This window comes from Hyperoodon ampullatus (genome assembly GCF_949752795.1).
Source record: "Hyperoodon ampullatus genome assembly, chromosome: 6".
Classification (NCBI taxonomy): domain Eukaryota; kingdom Metazoa; phylum Chordata; class Mammalia; order Artiodactyla; family Ziphiidae; genus Hyperoodon; species Hyperoodon ampullatus.
Genome location: NC_136919.1, coordinates 62437213 through 62455585, shown reverse-complemented (window position 1 = coordinate 62455585; position 18373 = coordinate 62437213). Strand labels below are relative to the sequence as shown.

Genomic DNA, 18373 nt, shown 5'->3' with positions numbered 1-18373 from the left:
CACAGGAAATGGTCCTGGTGCATACCAAGAGAAAGCCATTTGGGGACGTACATTTGCCTACAACTTTCCTTTCCAAAGCAGAGTTTGGCCCAAGTTCACTAGGTTGGATAGATCTCCCTTGTGAAATCAAACTTCAAGAGTTAAAGACCAGATTTAAAAACTAAAAATGGGTTAGAAATATTCTATCTAGGAGCTAATGCACCTAGATAAGTGATGGAGGGACAAGGAGATTTTGTACTTAGACTCTCGGGAATAGTACAACACTCGTGCAGTTTGAAATTTCCTTACTCACTCTGAATTTTTCTAAGGAAATAATCAAAGGCACCAACCAGCAACTGAGGTTTTAGCTTGAAAATTGACAGAGTTGTTACCTTTACACTCACAAAGGCCGAGTCCATGCAATATCCCTTTCTGGTAATTTCCAAGGGCAATACGCCCACATTCTCACAGACCTCATATTCAGTCTGTGACCACTCGATACGAGACCACTTCAGTTCCAAGCTATGCATGTAAGGAAAAGAAGAAAGAAAATCATGAGGAATGCATAATGGATGCCTGAGGGGCTCCTCTGCTGGGTAGGAGGCTGAACCACTGGTCCACACTGGGAGACAGAAGTGGTTCATCAACCTACACCAGTGCTACGAGCTCCTTACACTTGTTTGGGACATTTTAGTTCACAAAGAACTTTTACTATCACTGTCTCATTTATTGCTCTCAACAATGCTGTGATGTAGAGCACGGATTAGAATTCCATTTTACAAATGCAGAAATAAGGTTAAAAGTCTATCAGAGGGCTTACAATTATTAGTGATAGAAAAGGGACTCCTACTTGCATCTTCAGAAGGGAAAGGAGCAGGTGTTAAATTCAAGGAGACGTTCATTTTTGGAAAGGACATTGATATGAAATCTTCTCTCCTATCTTTTGGCCTCCTTCATCAATACAACAAGATCATTTCCAGGCACAGGTCTTCTCTGAACTTGGGTTCAGTTTAATAACAAGATATCTTTGAGGATGTGCCTAGGAGTTAGAATGTGCATGGGTTTTAAAGCATTATCTGTCCCTTCCTCTGTGCGTATAAAAGGGCTATGCTAATATGTACCTTGGATGCAGCTATACAACTGAATAAACTTGCTAAATACAGGGTGGTCTTTTTTCCCATGCTATATTTAGTAAGCCTGACATTTGATGGAAACTGACTTCTTTAATCCTCATGGCATGGAGAGGGACTTTTTTTTTTTCTTTTCTTCAGAAAAGAACACTGAGCTTAGAGAGGTTAAATAACTACCTCAAAGGCAAAAAGCTATGACAAAGCTAACAGACAGCAGAGATGGAATCCCCAGTATAAATCTGAAACCAAACGTCCTATTCCTTCTCTACCATTCTTCTTCCCAACTGAAGTTCTTCATGACTCCTGCAGTCTGAGCTCAAGCAGGGGACTACAATTTTATCTTTACCCTGAAGTGTTTCCCTTTCTGAGGTGAGAAAACTTGAAATCTTTCACCTGAACATTTCTCTTCAAATATGTTCTTACATTCTTTACCCCCTTTATTGTCTTTCAGCAATAAAGACATGAGCAATCTTCACTATGATCATTTAACCCACTTCCGTTGCTTGTGTTTTATTCATTTTCCTTTCATTCTCCATTCACAAAACCTTCAGTGGTTGCCTTGCTATATTCCCAAACTTTCACTTAGATTCAGGCTCTTTCCTCTAGACTTTTAAAGTTACTTTACAATTTTCTTTTCCTTTCAGAACTAGAAATTCTGGGTGCTACTATGTAGAGCACAGAATTCACAAATTTCACAGGGCTCTCCAGACTTTCCTGTAGATCATTCATATTAGAAAGTAAGTTTATCCTCTAATAATCACTGTATGTCCTTGTACCAGTCATGTGTCACAGTCACATCCTATAGATTAAGGTCACGAGCGAAACAAACTCAATAGCACTGTCTCCTACTCCACCAACCCTGGGCCAGTGGGACAAGGGGAGTGTGGGAGTGTGGAATGAATTTGTATGAATGTTTATTCAATCAATACATATGAAATTTATTATTATTGGCATGCTGGGCTTCACAAAATTTTGACATGAAAATAGGATCTTTATATTCAATAGTATTCAAAGACCCCTCATGGGTCTTTGATGCAACTGATTTCAAATCTGGCATGAAACAGATCAAGAAATAAAGAAGTAAGTGACTATGCTTAAAGAATCACAAGATAACAAGTGACAAGGATGTTATAAATGCTAATAGAAATAACACTTGCAATAGAAATAGAAATAACATTGCAAAGAATTCCTAAAGGATCCAGATAAATGAGAAAGGAGAACAAAATCAGCAAGAGGGATTGGGGGAAAAGACAGAAAGATAAAAGAGGAGGAAAGGGGAACAACGGGAAGGAGTGAAGTAGATACACAGGGATGGATTTCAGCTAAGTCTCAGTAAGGTTCAAATGAGTTTCAGTGTTCAACCTTCTAAGAATCCATTCATTCTAATGCTAACCATGACCAGCAAAAATTCATCAGTGTCACTCTGCAGGTCCAGGTGACCGCAAGGCCTAAAGTGAAGTGTGATTTGATTGCTGATCTAGATCCATAAGGGGACCATGCAGAGTGTTGTTTAGCTTCAAAGCATTAAGGGTCTTGGTGTTTGGGAAAGTGCATGCATAACCCTGATGCACCGTTAGAATGCTTCATAATGCTTAGAGGTTAAGATCGTCACTACATAATGTTCTACTTTATTTTCTTAAAACTACCCCCTACAAATAATAAAGATCTATTGAAAAGCCATGAAATTTAAGCCGGGCTATATATTTTCTAGAAAAATACTTAAGTCAGGAAGCACTTGCATACCTAGAGGATATGTGTGACACATGTTTTGAATGTGTTTTTTGTTTTCTGCAGTATTGTATTTAAGAAGATCTTTCTACACTGAGACTGCAGTTGCTAAAACTCTACACAAACACCTGAAAGAAAAGTAAGAGATGCAGTCAATCACTTGGGAATTCTCCCTGAAAGAAGCCACACAGACGTATGCTTGGCATCATGTAGGTAACCAGGTGCAGGACCCCATGAAAGAAATGTGGGAAGCTCTGGATTGCGAGGTGTCATGCAGACAAGAGTTGGTTCAAATCTTCACATTTTAATGATCCCTCCCTTCTATTATCACAAAGTAAAGCTCCCTCTAAAGTCAGAAATTAAGTTTATAGATACACTTTCTGTGAAGCCCACAAGGCAATCATTTCAAGTCACTTAGCAGGACATGAGAACTCCTTAAGGCCCTAGGTCACGGCTTCTCAAACTTGGCACTACCGACATCTGGAACCAGATGATTCTTTGTGGTGGGAGGCTGTCCTGTGCATTGCAAGAAGTTTAGCAGCATCCCTGGCCTCTACTCATGAGATCCACCAGATTTAGCCACACCACTCCCCTCTGGTTACAACAATCAAAACTGTTTCCAGAACTTTCCAAATGTCCCTCATGGGAAAAGTCATCCCCAGGGGGAGAAACCTTCCCTAAGTGATTGTGGGGACTCAAAACAATAGAACATTTTATTTAATGTATAAGCTAAATTTTGGTTCCCAACAACTATCGTGAATGAAAGACACGGGATGGGGGAGTAGAAATTAAACGGGATGGGACTTCTGGTCCCTCTCTAACTCTAAGTCAAGCACGAGAAAATCTGTTTAATCACTCAATTTAAAATTGCAATCCATCCCCAAAATCCAGTGTCTGTGATCCCCCTTAATCTGACCAACTTTCATTTTCCAAAGTACGTATCGTGTATACCATACTATTTAATTTACTTAGGTACCAAGGAACTTAGCTAAGTGCTAAGTAAACAGGGGTCTTTGGTTCACTGATGTATCACCAAGTCCCTTCTAGAGTGACTGAGACATAGGAAGAGCTCAATAAGTATTTGTTAAAGGAAATAATGAACCTTGTTTAGCTTCCTGTTTGAAAAGCTAAGTTGACCACTGAAACTTTTTTTCTCCCCAGCCTTATTAACATATTTCACACAGTCTGAAAAAAAATGCTAGACTAGATGATCCTCACGTTTTTTTCTAGCCCTGACTTACTCTGGATTCTTTAGCTCCTATTGGACTAGAGAGAAAGGTGGCATTGGTAAAAGAGCATTCTATCATCAAGCATGATTTCTTGTTTTCTAAGGCCTGTGCATGCCTCTCAACATTAGACAATGTCTAGAGACAGCTTTGTTTTCCACAATGGGAGGAGGGTGATACTGGTTATTTAGTGGGTAGAGGCCAGGGACGCTGCTAAGCATCTTTCAATGTACAGGACACCCAACTCACCCTCCACCACTGCCCCACAGCAAAGAACTGTCTGGACCAAGTAGTCAATAGTGTTGGAGTAGAGTCAAAAATTTATACTTTCTGATATTTTATTTTGTGGCTACTTGGTTCATTTATATGAAGGAACAATGGACCAAAAGAACCAGTTGGGATTAAAACTCTACTTTGGGATATGGGACATTAATCCAGGTTAACAAGAGTGTGTAAAAAAAGGTACTTGGCTGCTCTATGCCTCAGTTTCCTCACTTCCCAAAGTGCAATAATAATGTCTGTACTTCAAAGAGGTTAAATGAACCTTAATGAATACTCATTAAGTACTTTGAGCTTCTCAGTGAAAGGTTTCACAGTAGCTAAAATTGTGATTAAATTATTCTTATAACTAGATCTTCACTTATAATCAAGTAGCACATGACTTAAGAAAATCGAAATGGTAAAAAATATTTTTCCAAGTGTTCAATCTAAGACATCAACTCAAAGAGGATGCTATTAAGCTCAGTAAAAATGCCATGAACACCTGCGTTTTCATATTTGTCTTTCTCTCATGATAATGGGGAAACAGTGTTTAGCCAGGAAGCAGCACAGCTAGTACCCCAAACAAGTGCTTTGGAGTCAGACACATCTCACAACCACTTATTAGTGTGTGATTATGGTCAGTTAGTCTCTCTGGACCTCAGTTTTCATTATCTTTAAAATGAGGGGAATTATATTCACGTCAAATGATGCAAATTCAAATTTGTTAATATGTATAAAGCACCTGTACACAGTGGGTGCTTAATAAGGGCTATTTCCCTTCCCTTCCTCTTTTAACTTCTGGCTTGCAGGTAACATGAAAGCCGAACCTAACTAAGAGTTTCAAACTCTTCCCCTACAATGTGTTTCATAAAAGCTGCTAAAGCATTGCCAAGTTCACCTGCTAGAAATTCCTTTTCTTTTTTGATTTCTTTGGCTCTTCTCTTTTAAGGCCAAGGATGAATAAAAGAACAGCTAGAATGAGGGTAGCCAAAGGGAGGAGAAGAATCAAAGTGCTTAGAATCATGAAGCAGCTGGAGAAGCAGCTACTGAGTTATGCCGAACTTCAGCAAGGGTCAACTTTTTTTTTTTGAAGTTCACCTTTTTGCAGTGGGCACAAGAAAGGTCAACCCTGAATGCATGTTAAGAAACTGGCTTGGTCAGAAGTCAGCTATATTCTGTGGTCTGCAGAGGTGTTTTTGATGAATGATGCGGTCCCGTGTAACTGAGTTTGGGTGGTATGCAGACCATCTTGAGATTCACGTCAGACTAGAGAACTGTCGTGAGCGTATGAGTGAATCACGCCAAGGCGTGAGCCGATAAGATGAGCACTCACATTGAGGTCAGGGTGCACTGTGGCCTCTGCCATTCATTCACTTAGTGACTTCTGGCCAATTACTTAAATGCTTTGAGCCTGATTTTCTTATCACCCTCGGAGGATTGTGTTTTGTAGATTAAATTGGACAACATATGTAAAAGCGCCTAGCACAGTGCCTGAAATTTTGGCACTTAACCAAATCTAAATCTTGATGCAAATTTCCATGGATTTCAGTGTTCTAAAATAACTTCTATTTACAATAAAATGCCTCCCAAATGTATCCCATGAAAAACTTGTTTCATGAGCTATTCTGGGGCAGGGTGGTCTTGGTTCTATAGTCAAATCAGGTTGAGATATGTTGCATACTATACCCCTCTCTCAAAGATCCCCAGTGCATACAAGCATCTTCGTGACTCTGGCATTTGATGCATTAAGCAGCACGCAAGCTAGTTAGCAATAACTTGATTACATTAAGATTTGCAAACACTATTTCTAATGGAATATCTATTGACCCTTCAGGAATGATATTCTATAGAAATGCTGCCATGGCAAAAACTTACTAGCAATCAAGATTCTGGGACAATTCCCACTGAACATGGGTCCTTCTTGTTCCTTAGAGAGCCTCCATTTTGCTCCAGATTGCACCCACCTGTCTCTTCAGCTGTGTTATAGAAGGTGCCATCCCTTTAAACATGCAGAATATTAATCTATTAATCCCGTCTAAGCCAGAAAAGAACACAAAGTTCCACAGCATTTAGCTGATTGATTAACAAGCATATGGATTATTCACTTTGTGAATCAACGCAGAGTCAATTTCTAACTAGAGATGGGCTTGAACTGGCCATCAAATGTCTCTGGGATCTTTCTTCAGTCAATTGTTGCCCCCATGTGAATGAACAACAATAGTAATCACCACCACAGGTCACTTTTGTTAATGACTTTAAATATAGAAGATGCTTACATATGTTTTATCTCATTTGTTCCACTGAAGAAACTGTAGTACTGTCCCCACTTTACAGATGAGATAACTAAGATAAGTAAGCCTTGACCCAGGTCAGTGGGAGAGCCAAAGCTCAAACTCTGTTCTTTGGCTCTCAGTCCAGTGGTTTACTGTGTATTATCTATCCCATAACCCCCAGTGCCTTAGCCAGGGAGTACACACTCGTATTGAAATGTAAATGTAATTTACATTTAAGGTCTTGAGGAGTAAGTATTCCCCCTTTCTTGCTGCTTTGGTGGCCGAAGACTGGAGAGAAAGAAAGGAGCTGAGTCTGTTGCTTCTTTTCCTATAGGTCGTTTCCACACACTCATTAAAAGTGGGCAAAAAGTCCTTTAGCGCAGTGAGGAAACCCATGGACTCAAGAACCATACTTTCTGGACCTAAATCTTAGCTCCTTCACTAGCTAGGTGTATGAGCTTGGAAAAGTCACTTCCTATCTCCTTGCCTCAGACCTGTAAATTCTGGATTATGTAAATTCTGGATTATGATAGTACCTAACTTAAAGGTGGTTTTGACGATTAAACAAAGAGCAATGAACTAGAGCAGAAACCTATATCGTAAATGCCTGTGATTTATAATGTATGTGTAAGTAGCTTCCTGCTGGCTGTCATGGGAAGACAGACCACTATTCATAACATTTGTTTCCTGCTGGGAAAAAAAAGTTCTTCATGTTCCAAAAAACATCTACTTAAAAATGAGGTTAGGGCCAACTATATCCTTCAAAATTTATAAAGATAAGCGCTGAGTAGTTTCCACCTCCCCCCACCCACTCTAGAGGAGACAACTTAATATATGTCAGATCAAATCAAAGTTATTTGGGATTAACCAACAGTAGGCATATTTTACATTATATTCCACTGGTTCCAATCATTACAAGCTGAATTAGAAACAACTTCAGCGTTAAGTACCTGAAAAGAGGTATCCAGTACAAGTTAAGAGCCTATTTTAAAAGCCTCAATTAAAGTTATAAATTCTGTGATTCTGCAATAAATTTGAGGATTATTTAAAATCATAAATTATCTTCAAAACCAATGCCCTTGGTAACAATGAGGACTGAAAAGGGTATGTAGGTGAAGCAGTATCAATCTAGCTCTATTTTGGGAAAAAAATTCTATGGCACCTATGCTGTGTTCTCATGTGGAAGACCAGCAGTCCGCATTTGATGAGTAGCAAGTCTGATCAATATTCTTAGGTTTTTTAGTTGAACTATTAAAAAGCAAGTGAAATCAATTTATTAATATTTTTGGAGCAGGATTTTAAAAAAACATTTCCTTGAAAATTGGAAGATGTTTGTCTGAATTGCAAGTAGGTAATATATTTTCTATAAAGATTGTAATCCCGAGGCAAGAGCATTTTAATGGTAGGTGGGCAGCTGTTTTACTTTTATAGCGCCATGATTGTATTTTAATGTCAGGGGACAGGACTTCCTTGCTTATACCTATTTCCCAGCTTCTTGTACTGCGCACCTGGCCTATAGTAGCCACTCGGTAAAAATGTGGACCAGGTACTGCAGGCAATAGAGGTGGGACCCTGGGAACATGTTTTGTTAAAGATGTGTTTTTCTAACAATGACTACAGAGACCTCTGCTGGCAGATATTGGGACTACAATTCAGGATTAGAAAGAAAAAGCAAGAATGAAGGGAGCAGAGGTGAATTTCTCAATTTTTCTTTTCTTCCTTTGTCCATATTCTGTCATAAGAGCCCTGTAAAGGAGCTGTCCTCACTTATGGTACGTAGTTTGACTAGGATAAGTTAAATACTAAAACTAGGATAAATGAACAACTTTCCTTTGAGGTGACTGGGAAGGGTATCAAACTTAAAAAGAAAGAAAAAACACTGCAGGTGGAGAACTGGGCTATGATTAACCTTTCTGTGATCATCTGACAGCTGGTAAGTTATTCAAGGTATACCTTCCAAAAAAGTTTAGAAAAGGGACCTGGTGAGCGAAATTACTATGGTCTGTTAATATTGTTAATTTTGAGGGTTTGTTACTCTGGTTATTCTGAAAGTCATACACTTTATATAAATTCTAAGTATCACTTAATATCTCCCCAAGTCTGTTTTCCTCTTTGTACTGTCTTCACCTTACCTATGGTAGGTTTACTGACTTACAAAAGCAGTCACTAGCTATTGCTTGGGTTTTGGGGAAGAGAAGACGTTTTGCTAGCATTTCCTGACTTCCTCATTCTTCCCAATTCTAGATATTTTAGAGATTTAGATTTAGGAGACTGTGGTTACTAACACGGTCCTAGAGTGACCTCTTGCTGCATGGTTTGTACATGAGCCTACAAGCTCAGTCCTGGATGCCAGTGAATTGTCAAGACAGAAACCTCTGTGGGTGTGAAAGGATATGCATTTGTAAATGCATGCATAAAATGAATGACCCAGTTAATGAACTTAACTTTTTAACGTTTCCATATTCTGTGAAGCTACTGGCTTTCCCATTATCAAGCAGTAATAGAAGTTTCCCTCTCCAAAATCAATTCTATGAGCTTGTGAAATAATCTATCAATTTGTCCTCTTAGATTCTGATTAAAAAATAACATTTTGCTTTCCTAATCAGACACATTCTGGACATTATATGCAGGACTATTGAATAAGCAAAAGAATTTACATTTGAGGAGTGGCAGAGTTCCCTGTGGGGTCCATGACTTGAAATTCCACGGTATCTGAATTTTCTTCCAAAGATGGGTTTATGATGTAAAGAACGGTCTTACTGTTTAAGTCCTTTTGGCTAAATTTCTCATGGATAAATTCACCTACAAAAAAGAAGTAAATGAGTTTCACTGGTAATCAAACAAAATATTAAGTAGGAGCTGATACAATTTTATGGCTATACTGTTTCAAACTCCTCTTTAAAAATAGCCAAAGTATATTTTTTAAAGAAATTAATAAAATGTAACTATCTTAAAATTCAAATTCAATGAACTTAAATTAGGCTTCCAAATTACTTTGTCTCAGAAATATTGTACCTTAAATATGAAAATAGAGAGGGAGTAGGAGGATATAGTAATAAAATCTAAAATTCTGTGCCATCCTGTTTAGTGACATATTGTGATCATTGTCTTCATAAAGCAGAAATAAGATACAATCCAGAGAAAACTTACACCAAAAAAGTTGTTTTTAATGAACTTAAATCACCTTGGAATTCATGATAGAAAAAAATGAGTCACAAATATGAATTTGGTCCTGACAATGTGTGTTCCTGTCAATATATTATGATCTGGTTATTGAAAAAAAATTGTAAACAATAAACAACTATGTATCAGTATTTAGTTCTCCCACTCAAGATGAATTTAGGAAAACTCAGCTTCAAACCCTCTTTAGCACCGATATTGATTTATAAACTGCATCTATCAGGAAGCCCTGGGGAGTGTTTACCAAATGGGCCTGCACTTAATTAAATTACTGTCTAGTATTGCCAGCCACTGGGTATTTTAAAATGAGCAATTACAAGGAGGAAGGAAGGCAGTACCTGTTGTTGTATTCTCCAGATGTCCATGTTGGGGGCCTCGTAAAATCTTAAAGATGATCTGATTGTCATCAGTGTCAGGGTCCGATGCCTTCAACACGTGGGAAGTGATGTAAATCCCATAACAACCATTTTTCAGGAGCCCCACTTGAGAAGGGGAATGCAAATGTGTGATGTGGGGGGCTGCTTTGTCCACCTGGTCCACCTGCATGATCAATAATTACACACAGTGTTATACAAAGGCTTCTCATCCCCAAGCCACACAGGGCTTTAATGGTTCAACAATGACAAACGCTCCTGAATTTCATTTTCCTTATCCTCCTTATTGGTTAATTTCTGCTGAAAACTATCTCATTCACAATATTCTCAGCAAACATCATAGTGCCAGGAAGAGAGGCCAACTTTCTACTGTAAACTTTGACCCAGCTTTATTTATTTGTCCACAGTCTGACTACCCCATTAGGACCTAAACTCCCTGAGGGCAGATACATGTCTTTTTCTCCCCAACTATTCCCTGCACCTGGCACAGTGCCCAGCTATAACAAGCTCAAGAAATACTTGTTGAATGAATACATTAAAACTGACCCAAGAATTGTACTGCAAACTTAATATTAGTTCTACAGAAGGATTTCCCCTTTTTCCCAGTGTTTGGTGACTTACAGAAAAAAACATGTAAGGTTTTACAAATGCATTGAACATTTTTTTTTGTCGTGTCTTTGTTAAGATAGCAAAAACGTTGAGTAGAAATAAAAATACCTCAGTAAAAAAAAGTGAAAGGTGCTTATCTATAGGCACTTGCATATTTGTTTTATTGACAGTGAGAACCGGGTAACTAAACAGGTAGACTCAATCTGTGAAGATTGTGATGGGCAACTACTCATGAGGGAAAGAGATATATAGTTTCAAACACTACAAAGGGCCTCATTCAGGTATCGTATGGAGCTCAGTCCCTCTTCAAAATGACTCTTATAGGTTAGGGAGGGAACATTTTAGGATGAATTAGCACAATCCATCACTGATACCACAAAAGAGGTACAAGGACACTTGTACTACCCTTCACTCCTAATCATTCAAATTTTAACTTTATTTACCCCAATGATCCTGTTGTAATTCTACCAAAGAGTGTCAATGATAAGACTATATATATTTTTGTGTATGATCATGTGATAAACTGCTATTCAGCTATTAGTAAGAAGAGGAGGCAGGATAAACTAGTAACGAAAAATTCCCACAATTCAACGTTAACTGGTAAAAAACAAAACCCAGCAAGTTGCGGAATAGGAGACAACTACACTACCATTTTTGATCAAAACAAATACGTATATATGTTCATACAGACATAGACAAAATTCTGGGAGCATTTGCACAAACCTGTTCATTTGTCTTGGGATGAGGAAAAATTACCGCTTCTCCTTTGAGTATTTCTGTACGGAATTTTGTAACAACCAAATATTTTTTTTCCTTTTAAGTTGGCAAGCTGCTTTTTTGATTAAAGAACTTAATCATACCTCATGTTGGTAAATGTTTGGAAAAACAGACATTTTTATATTTTGCTGGTAGAAATGCAAATTAGTGAAAATTTTCTGGAGATAAATTAGATGTATATGTATATTAAAAATGCGCACATACTGTGATCCAAAATTTTCAGTTTTTGAATGTATCCTACAGAAATACATATGTACACAAATATATATATATATGGATGTTGACTAAAATATAATTTGTAATAGCAATTAACAAAAAATTCCATAAAACATAAAAGTCCAACAGGGGATTTATAAACCATCTCTGCCTGAGATTGAGTACCATGCAGCCTTTAAAAATTGTGTTTTCAAGGAAGATTTAATGACATGAGGAAATTTTTATGAGTGGAAACAGGCAATATGCATAATAGTACATATAATATCATCCCTTTTTTATTGCAATGAAAGAATGCAAGGAAGCCACTGACAGCAGTAGGATGATGAAGGGTTATTTTTTTGTTCTTTTCTGTAGTTTATGAATTCTTTACAACAATTATTTTATAAGCTGAAACAGCAACAAACATTTTCAAAAGTTAGTCATTCTCTTCTCCTAAAAAAGTGTGGATGGCACCCTCAGAGCTGTGAGGTTGGGTGGGAGGTGGAGGGTCAAACACTTATCATGGCCATTGGGGGAGAAGCTCCAAGGTGACTAGTAGGAAGGATGGTCAATGTCAAGAGAGGAAAAATACAAATACTTCAAGCCATGTAAGTAATCCTCAAAGTTGGTAAATACTTGAGTATAGGGATTTTTTTAATGTTATATTTTCCTTAAAAATAAAAGTATTACAAAATGAATAAATGTCTGTTGTGTTCATTTGTTTTTAAAAAATTGTTAATATCTACACTCCGGTTACATGGTCCCCTGTTGTGTCTTCAGTCCTACTTTGTGTTAAAATCTATTCCAGTCTTATTAAATTTCTACTTTCTTCAAAAGCAGGTCTTTTGGATCAGTATAACAGAAGCATTTTAAAATATTGGAGTATAAGACTTTTTTTAAAAAGGCTACATCCTTATGATCACTTGTGTTGGATTTACTAAAAATCATCTCACAGTTGCCTAAACCTTAGAAAGCAGTGATGCTAGTTCTTTCTCCCTCACCCCCACTCCCATTGTCTCCTTTTAAGAAAGATTACAGGAATCATTACACCAAGACTGCAGCATCTTAGTCAGATATCTGGACAAAACTATATTCAAAAAGAAACATGCATCACTATGTTCATAGCAGCACTATTCACAACAGCCAAGACATGGAAACAACCTAAATGTCCATTGACAGATGAATGGATAAAGAAGATGTGGTATATATACACATATACACACACAGACACACACACACACACAATGGAATACTACTCAATCACAAAGAAGGACGAAATAATGCCATTTGCAGCAACATGGATGCAACTAGAGATTATCATACTAAGTGAAGTAAGTCAGAAAGAGAAAGACAAATACCATATGACATCACTTATATGTGGAATCTAAAATACGACACAAATGAACCTATCTATGAAACAGAACGAGACTCACGGACATAGAGCACAGACTGGTGGTTCCCTAAGGGAGAGGGGTTGGGGGAAGGATGGAGTGGGAGGTTGGGATTAGCAGATGTAAGCTATTATATACAGAATGGATACAGAACAAGGTTCTACTGTGTAGCACAGAGAACTATATTCAATATTCCATGATAAACTGTAATGGAAAAGAATATTTTAAAAAAGAAGGAATGTAAATATATGTATAACTGAATCACTTTGCTGTACAGCAGTAATTAATACAACATTGTAAATCAACTATACTTCAGTTAAAAAAAAAGACTGCAGAATCTTGGTCAGATAGACATGATTTCCTACAAAATGAACGTCAGATTAGTGCCTGCTGGTATCAGTTTCGTGTTTAAATCCAGTAGCTGTGCCCTCAGTTACCCAGGTTGGGACCATAAGAGTAGTGCACCCATGCTTAGTAGACCTATTTGGACCAATTCATCACTCAGTGGTGGTTGACGTCTTATTGTCTTGCCAGAAAAAGCTCTTAAAAGCAAGAGACTGAGGAGGTCACTCTCCTGCACTGCTGGAGGGGTGAGTCATTTCCTAAATTGTTTGACTTCTTGGCTCAGAGACACCAGGAAGTTCAGGGGAATTATGGGAGAAAGTTTGAGGCCTTCCTTGTGAGGTTTTTTGTTTGCTTGCTTGCTTGCTTTTTAACACACAAGGCAAGGAAACCCTTGTACTTTTAATGACAAACCTTTACAACATGTATTGAATATTCCCCTATCAGTAAACTCTACAACTTCCAAGAGATAACTCTCCTATGATAACCATGTTCTTTAAGATATTTTTGGTGTTGGGAGAAACCTGATTTAAGTTCTGGTACTCTCTTCCAACTGTACCCCCTTTTCCCTCTCTGTTCTGGAGTGTAGTGCGGAACCCTTATGCCTGCACTCAGAATTAATAACTCCTACTAATTTGCAACCAAATAGACCAGAACATTATTCCAGGTGGGGCAGTACAGTGACATTCCTTACATTGTGTGGGGGGTCAGGGGTCAAGAAAAAGATATTAACAGACTGAAGAGTGGGATGAAGCTAACAACAAGTAAAACATAATTTAAAAAGAAACAGAGTAATTTTACTATGTACAAAGTACTTCTTACATACTGTACCAATATTATCAACACCTTCTCTTTTCTCCCAGTACATCATAATTTCATTCCACTTTCTGGACCTCCCTCATGCCAAAGATTCATCTTGTATCCACTCCATGTTATCATAACTCCCCACCTTCCTCCTCAGATCCCACCTTAAATAAAGACTGTGATGGTTAATTTGATATGTCACCTTAGCCGGGTTTGATGTCCAGTTGTTTGGTCAAACACCAGCTAGATGCTCCTGTGAAGGCATTTATTTTTTTAGATGGGACTAGTATTTCAATCAGTTGCCTTTGAGTCCAGCAGATTACCCTCTATAATGTGGGTGGGCCTCATGCAATCATTTAAAGGCCTTAAAAGAAGACTGAAGTCTCTTGAAGAGGAAGGAATTCTGCCTCCAAACTGCCTTTGGACTCAAGACTGTAACATCAACTCCTGCTGGAATTTTCAGGCTGCTGGCCTGCCTTGCAGATTTTGGATGTGTCAGACCCCACATTTGCATGAGCCAATTCCTGAACATAAATCAATTGAATCAATCTTTCCCTTTCTCTTTTTCTCCGCCCCCCCCCCATAATCTATATGTATATAAATTATATACATCCTCTTGGTTCTGTTTCTCTGGAGAACTCTAAGACAGAGATGAAAGAGCAAGGGAAAACTATTATTATTTTACATAATCAGAATGTATCCTGAATTAAGAGACAGATTTACATCTTTTTTTGATGTTGGTGGAAGTGTGTAGAACAGGGTGAACTATATCCAAGGAGACTGGATTCAAGGCTTTGAGAGCCAGAACAGACTTGATGTGTTTTGACTAAAAAAGAAACACACATTATGCCCTCCAAGAACCATCGTAACAGTCAACACAACTGTGGCAGCATGGTGCCATAGAAAGGACACAGCAATGGGGATCAAAAAGACTTGAGAACTTTATGTGTGTTTGACCAAATTATTTAACTTTTGAACTGCTGACCATCCATAAAATGGAGGTAATAAAACTTAGTTCATTGGATTTTTATGAAAATTAAATAAGATTTATGGAAAGAGGGTCCGACCTACAGTTAACACTCCAAAAATTGTAGCTGCTACCGTTATTATCCCCACCATAAATACATGTGTAATACTGATGTTGCTTCGTAAGTTTCCATGTGTTTACTTGAAAACCATTAAAATGCCAGTAGATAACACAGACCAAAAGGCATCAACATAACAGTGTAGTTAGATGTTGTAACAGTAATCACAAGAGATAGAATATCTGATGTATTTCAGGCAATATGCTAGTACCTTGGATACCTAATCTTATTTAATTCTCACCATAATGTGTAAGGATTGTTTCTCAAAGAAGGCAAAGTAGAATCAGAAGAGTCAAAGAACTCTTTTAAGGTCACACAGCTATTAAAATGTTTAAAACAGAAATTCCAACCTAGGTGTGTCTGATTCCAAAGCCCATGTTCTGTGGTCCTTTCTGTACCACCACTGACTCCAAAGGCCAGTCATTAGCCCGTATACAGGGAGCACAACTATTTTGTTCATATTAACATGACTGGTGCCTTCCTTAGTGCCTGGCACACTGTAGACACACGCTACACATTTGAATGAATGAAGGAAGGAAATAAGACAACAGTTCTCCTGGAAGTCGTTCTCTCCACATCTCTGGCCAAGGACCATGTATTTGTCATACTTGCCTGGATGGTGAACGAAACAGGTTCTTGCCACCTTCTCCCATCCACAAGAAAGCCTTGGTCTGTCCCATCCGTGGCCACAAAAGTAAAGCGGTCGGTAGGAGAGTGTCCTCCCAAGTGCCTGTAGGTCACATGCCCGCTGTCCACGTCCAGCTGAGTGAAACTGTGTGGAAGTGGCACTGTCCCCCGCAGGTAGAGCTGGCCGTGTCGTGGAAGCTGGGCCAAAAGGAAGGTGAGGTTCTCCGCTGGAGTGTCAGGGTCGGTCAGCTGAAGGAGGTCAGGGGAGAGGAGGCCTGTGGCCCCTTCAGCCAATCTCAGCCCCTTGTTCCTGGTCACCACGGGTAAGGCTGTGTCCACAGTCTCCAGTGTGATCTCAAACACCCCAGGCTTGGTCTGCAGTCCATTGCTCACGATGAATCTGGCAAAGAGAGGCAAGGCAGCCTTCAACATGGATTCTTGTGTCACCATCTACTGGAATGAAATGATAACAATACACACCTTTACTAAAGGATATGTCGTGTTGGGACGCAAATGAAAACTCAAGGGCAGATCTTTCAGGAGGACACTATTCTATCCATTAAACCAATCACTAGGTAATGCACAAATGGACCATTCTAACTCCCAAACTATTTTTTCATCAACATTGATGGTAACTCACATGATGGGGCAGAGTGTGCCAATGATATTTCTCAGGCTTGTCAGTACTTAGTGTAATTCCTTGCCCCAAATAGGAATTTCACATCCTTTCAGATCCACTGCACTAGTTTGAAGAGTACACTCATTTTATATATTTAGACTTTTGCAACTGTATTTTTTGGTGAGAATTTAATAAGCTAAACTTTTTAAAAACATCTTTATTAGAGTATAATTGCTTTACAATAGTATATGAGTTTCTGCTTTATAACAAAGTGAATCAGCTATACATATACATATACCCCATATCTCCTCCCTCTTGCGTCTCCCTCCCACCCTCCCTATCCCACCCCTCTAGGTGGTCACAAAGCACCAAGCTGATCTCCCTGTGCTATAATAAGCTAAACTCTCACAACGGATCATTGGAAGCTCATCCAATAAAATGTTGAGTGGGCTAAATTTGGCTAATTCACTCAATTCATATACTTTTCTTTGAGCTTCCACATTTGCCCCTGACAAGATATGGGGGAGAGCCATTAGACAATGATGATTCCGCTGCTTTAAAGAAAAGAAAATTAGAGCACAAGGGTTCAGAAACGTGGCAGGAGATCATAAGGCAGGTAGGAGACAGAGCTGGGACCAGAACCCAGGTTTTCTGACCTCACACCTTTTGCTCTTGCAGAGTTTTTAATAAGTGCTGGTTTAGCAGTCCATTAAGAAAGAGTTGTGGTGCCTGAGTACCACTGCAGACCTACAAAGAGAAAACTGAAATGATACAAATCCAAGGTGAGCAAAATCTTTCTTACAATCGCAGGTTCTGTGATACCATGATGTGCTTCTGATTATATTGATCACTAAATCACATTCCACCCAGCACTGCCAATCTCAAAATTAAACTAATTGAAATGATCTTTAGAACATTTCACCGTGTAATTTCTATTTGAAGGACAATTGAGACCATCGTGAAATTAAGCCCACAGAATGCACTATTAAAACTCCAACAAGTTAGGAAATCACTACTCAAATGGAACTGACACATTCACCATAGGCCAAAGAAGTGTACTTTGAAATAATCACAGAGTTGTGTTTATTCGTTTTTCTCCATGTACCAGGTGCTTGAAATATTCATGGGGGAGAGAGATACTCTTATATTCCATGGATGTAAACATGTCTAAAACTGTTGCAGTGGCATATAACATTAAATTATATAATAATTTACTTTGGAGGTTCTTTTCCAAAACTAGAGAAGATATGGGGTTTATATTTACTTTACTAATCTGACAAATGTGACTACCAAGTTTTTCATTCTTTACAAAATGTGTCTTATCCTTCAGGGTTGGAGGGTTGATGCTTTGCTTTTGAACATGAGGGAACGTGAAACCAGGTTGTGTAGGCGTCATGAATCAGCCAGCCTGCCTGAGGCGAAGGACTCAGGGAAAAGAGCAGCTGGACAAAAAGTAAAAGATGAGTTTGGCTGATACAGATTTTGCTTTGAAGGCTAGGCTAAAAATTTTGAGCTTTCTAATTATCTAGTTGATAAGACTGCCTACAAGGAAAATAGGATGTGATGCATAGAAATCCTTGTCTAAAAAGTTAAAACTGCTAAGTGAAATACTACAGATAAAGCACATTTTTGACATTTCACACACCTTGTCTTGTAAAGAATATAACCTGGTTTTGTCCACAGCATTATTTTTACAGTTTGGAAAAGAATACTGAATTAACTTTAGAATTGTAGATTGAGCAAAATCACATAGTTTCCTTAAAACAAAACAAT

At 38.4% G+C, this 18373-nt stretch overlaps 1 protein-coding gene across 1 annotated transcript in view; it reads right to left on the bottom strand.

The window, feature by feature from the left end:
* The window catches only part of LOC307054829 (FRAS1-related extracellular matrix protein 1-like), a gene marked incomplete at both ends in the record, with an annotated part of 39906 nt that extends 23475 nt beyond the window's left edge, over positions 1-16431 (bottom strand). The window contains 4 exons of the mRNA XM_079706708.1: positions 372-501; positions 9255-9399; positions 10116-10317; positions 15967-16431. Coding sequence (XP_079562834.1) covers positions 372-501; positions 9255-9399; positions 10116-10317; positions 15967-16431 — 942 coding nt within the window. The remainder of the gene's footprint in view (positions 1-371; positions 502-9254; positions 9400-10115; positions 10318-15966) is intronic.
* Between the last annotated feature and the right edge of the window lie 1942 nt (positions 16432-18373).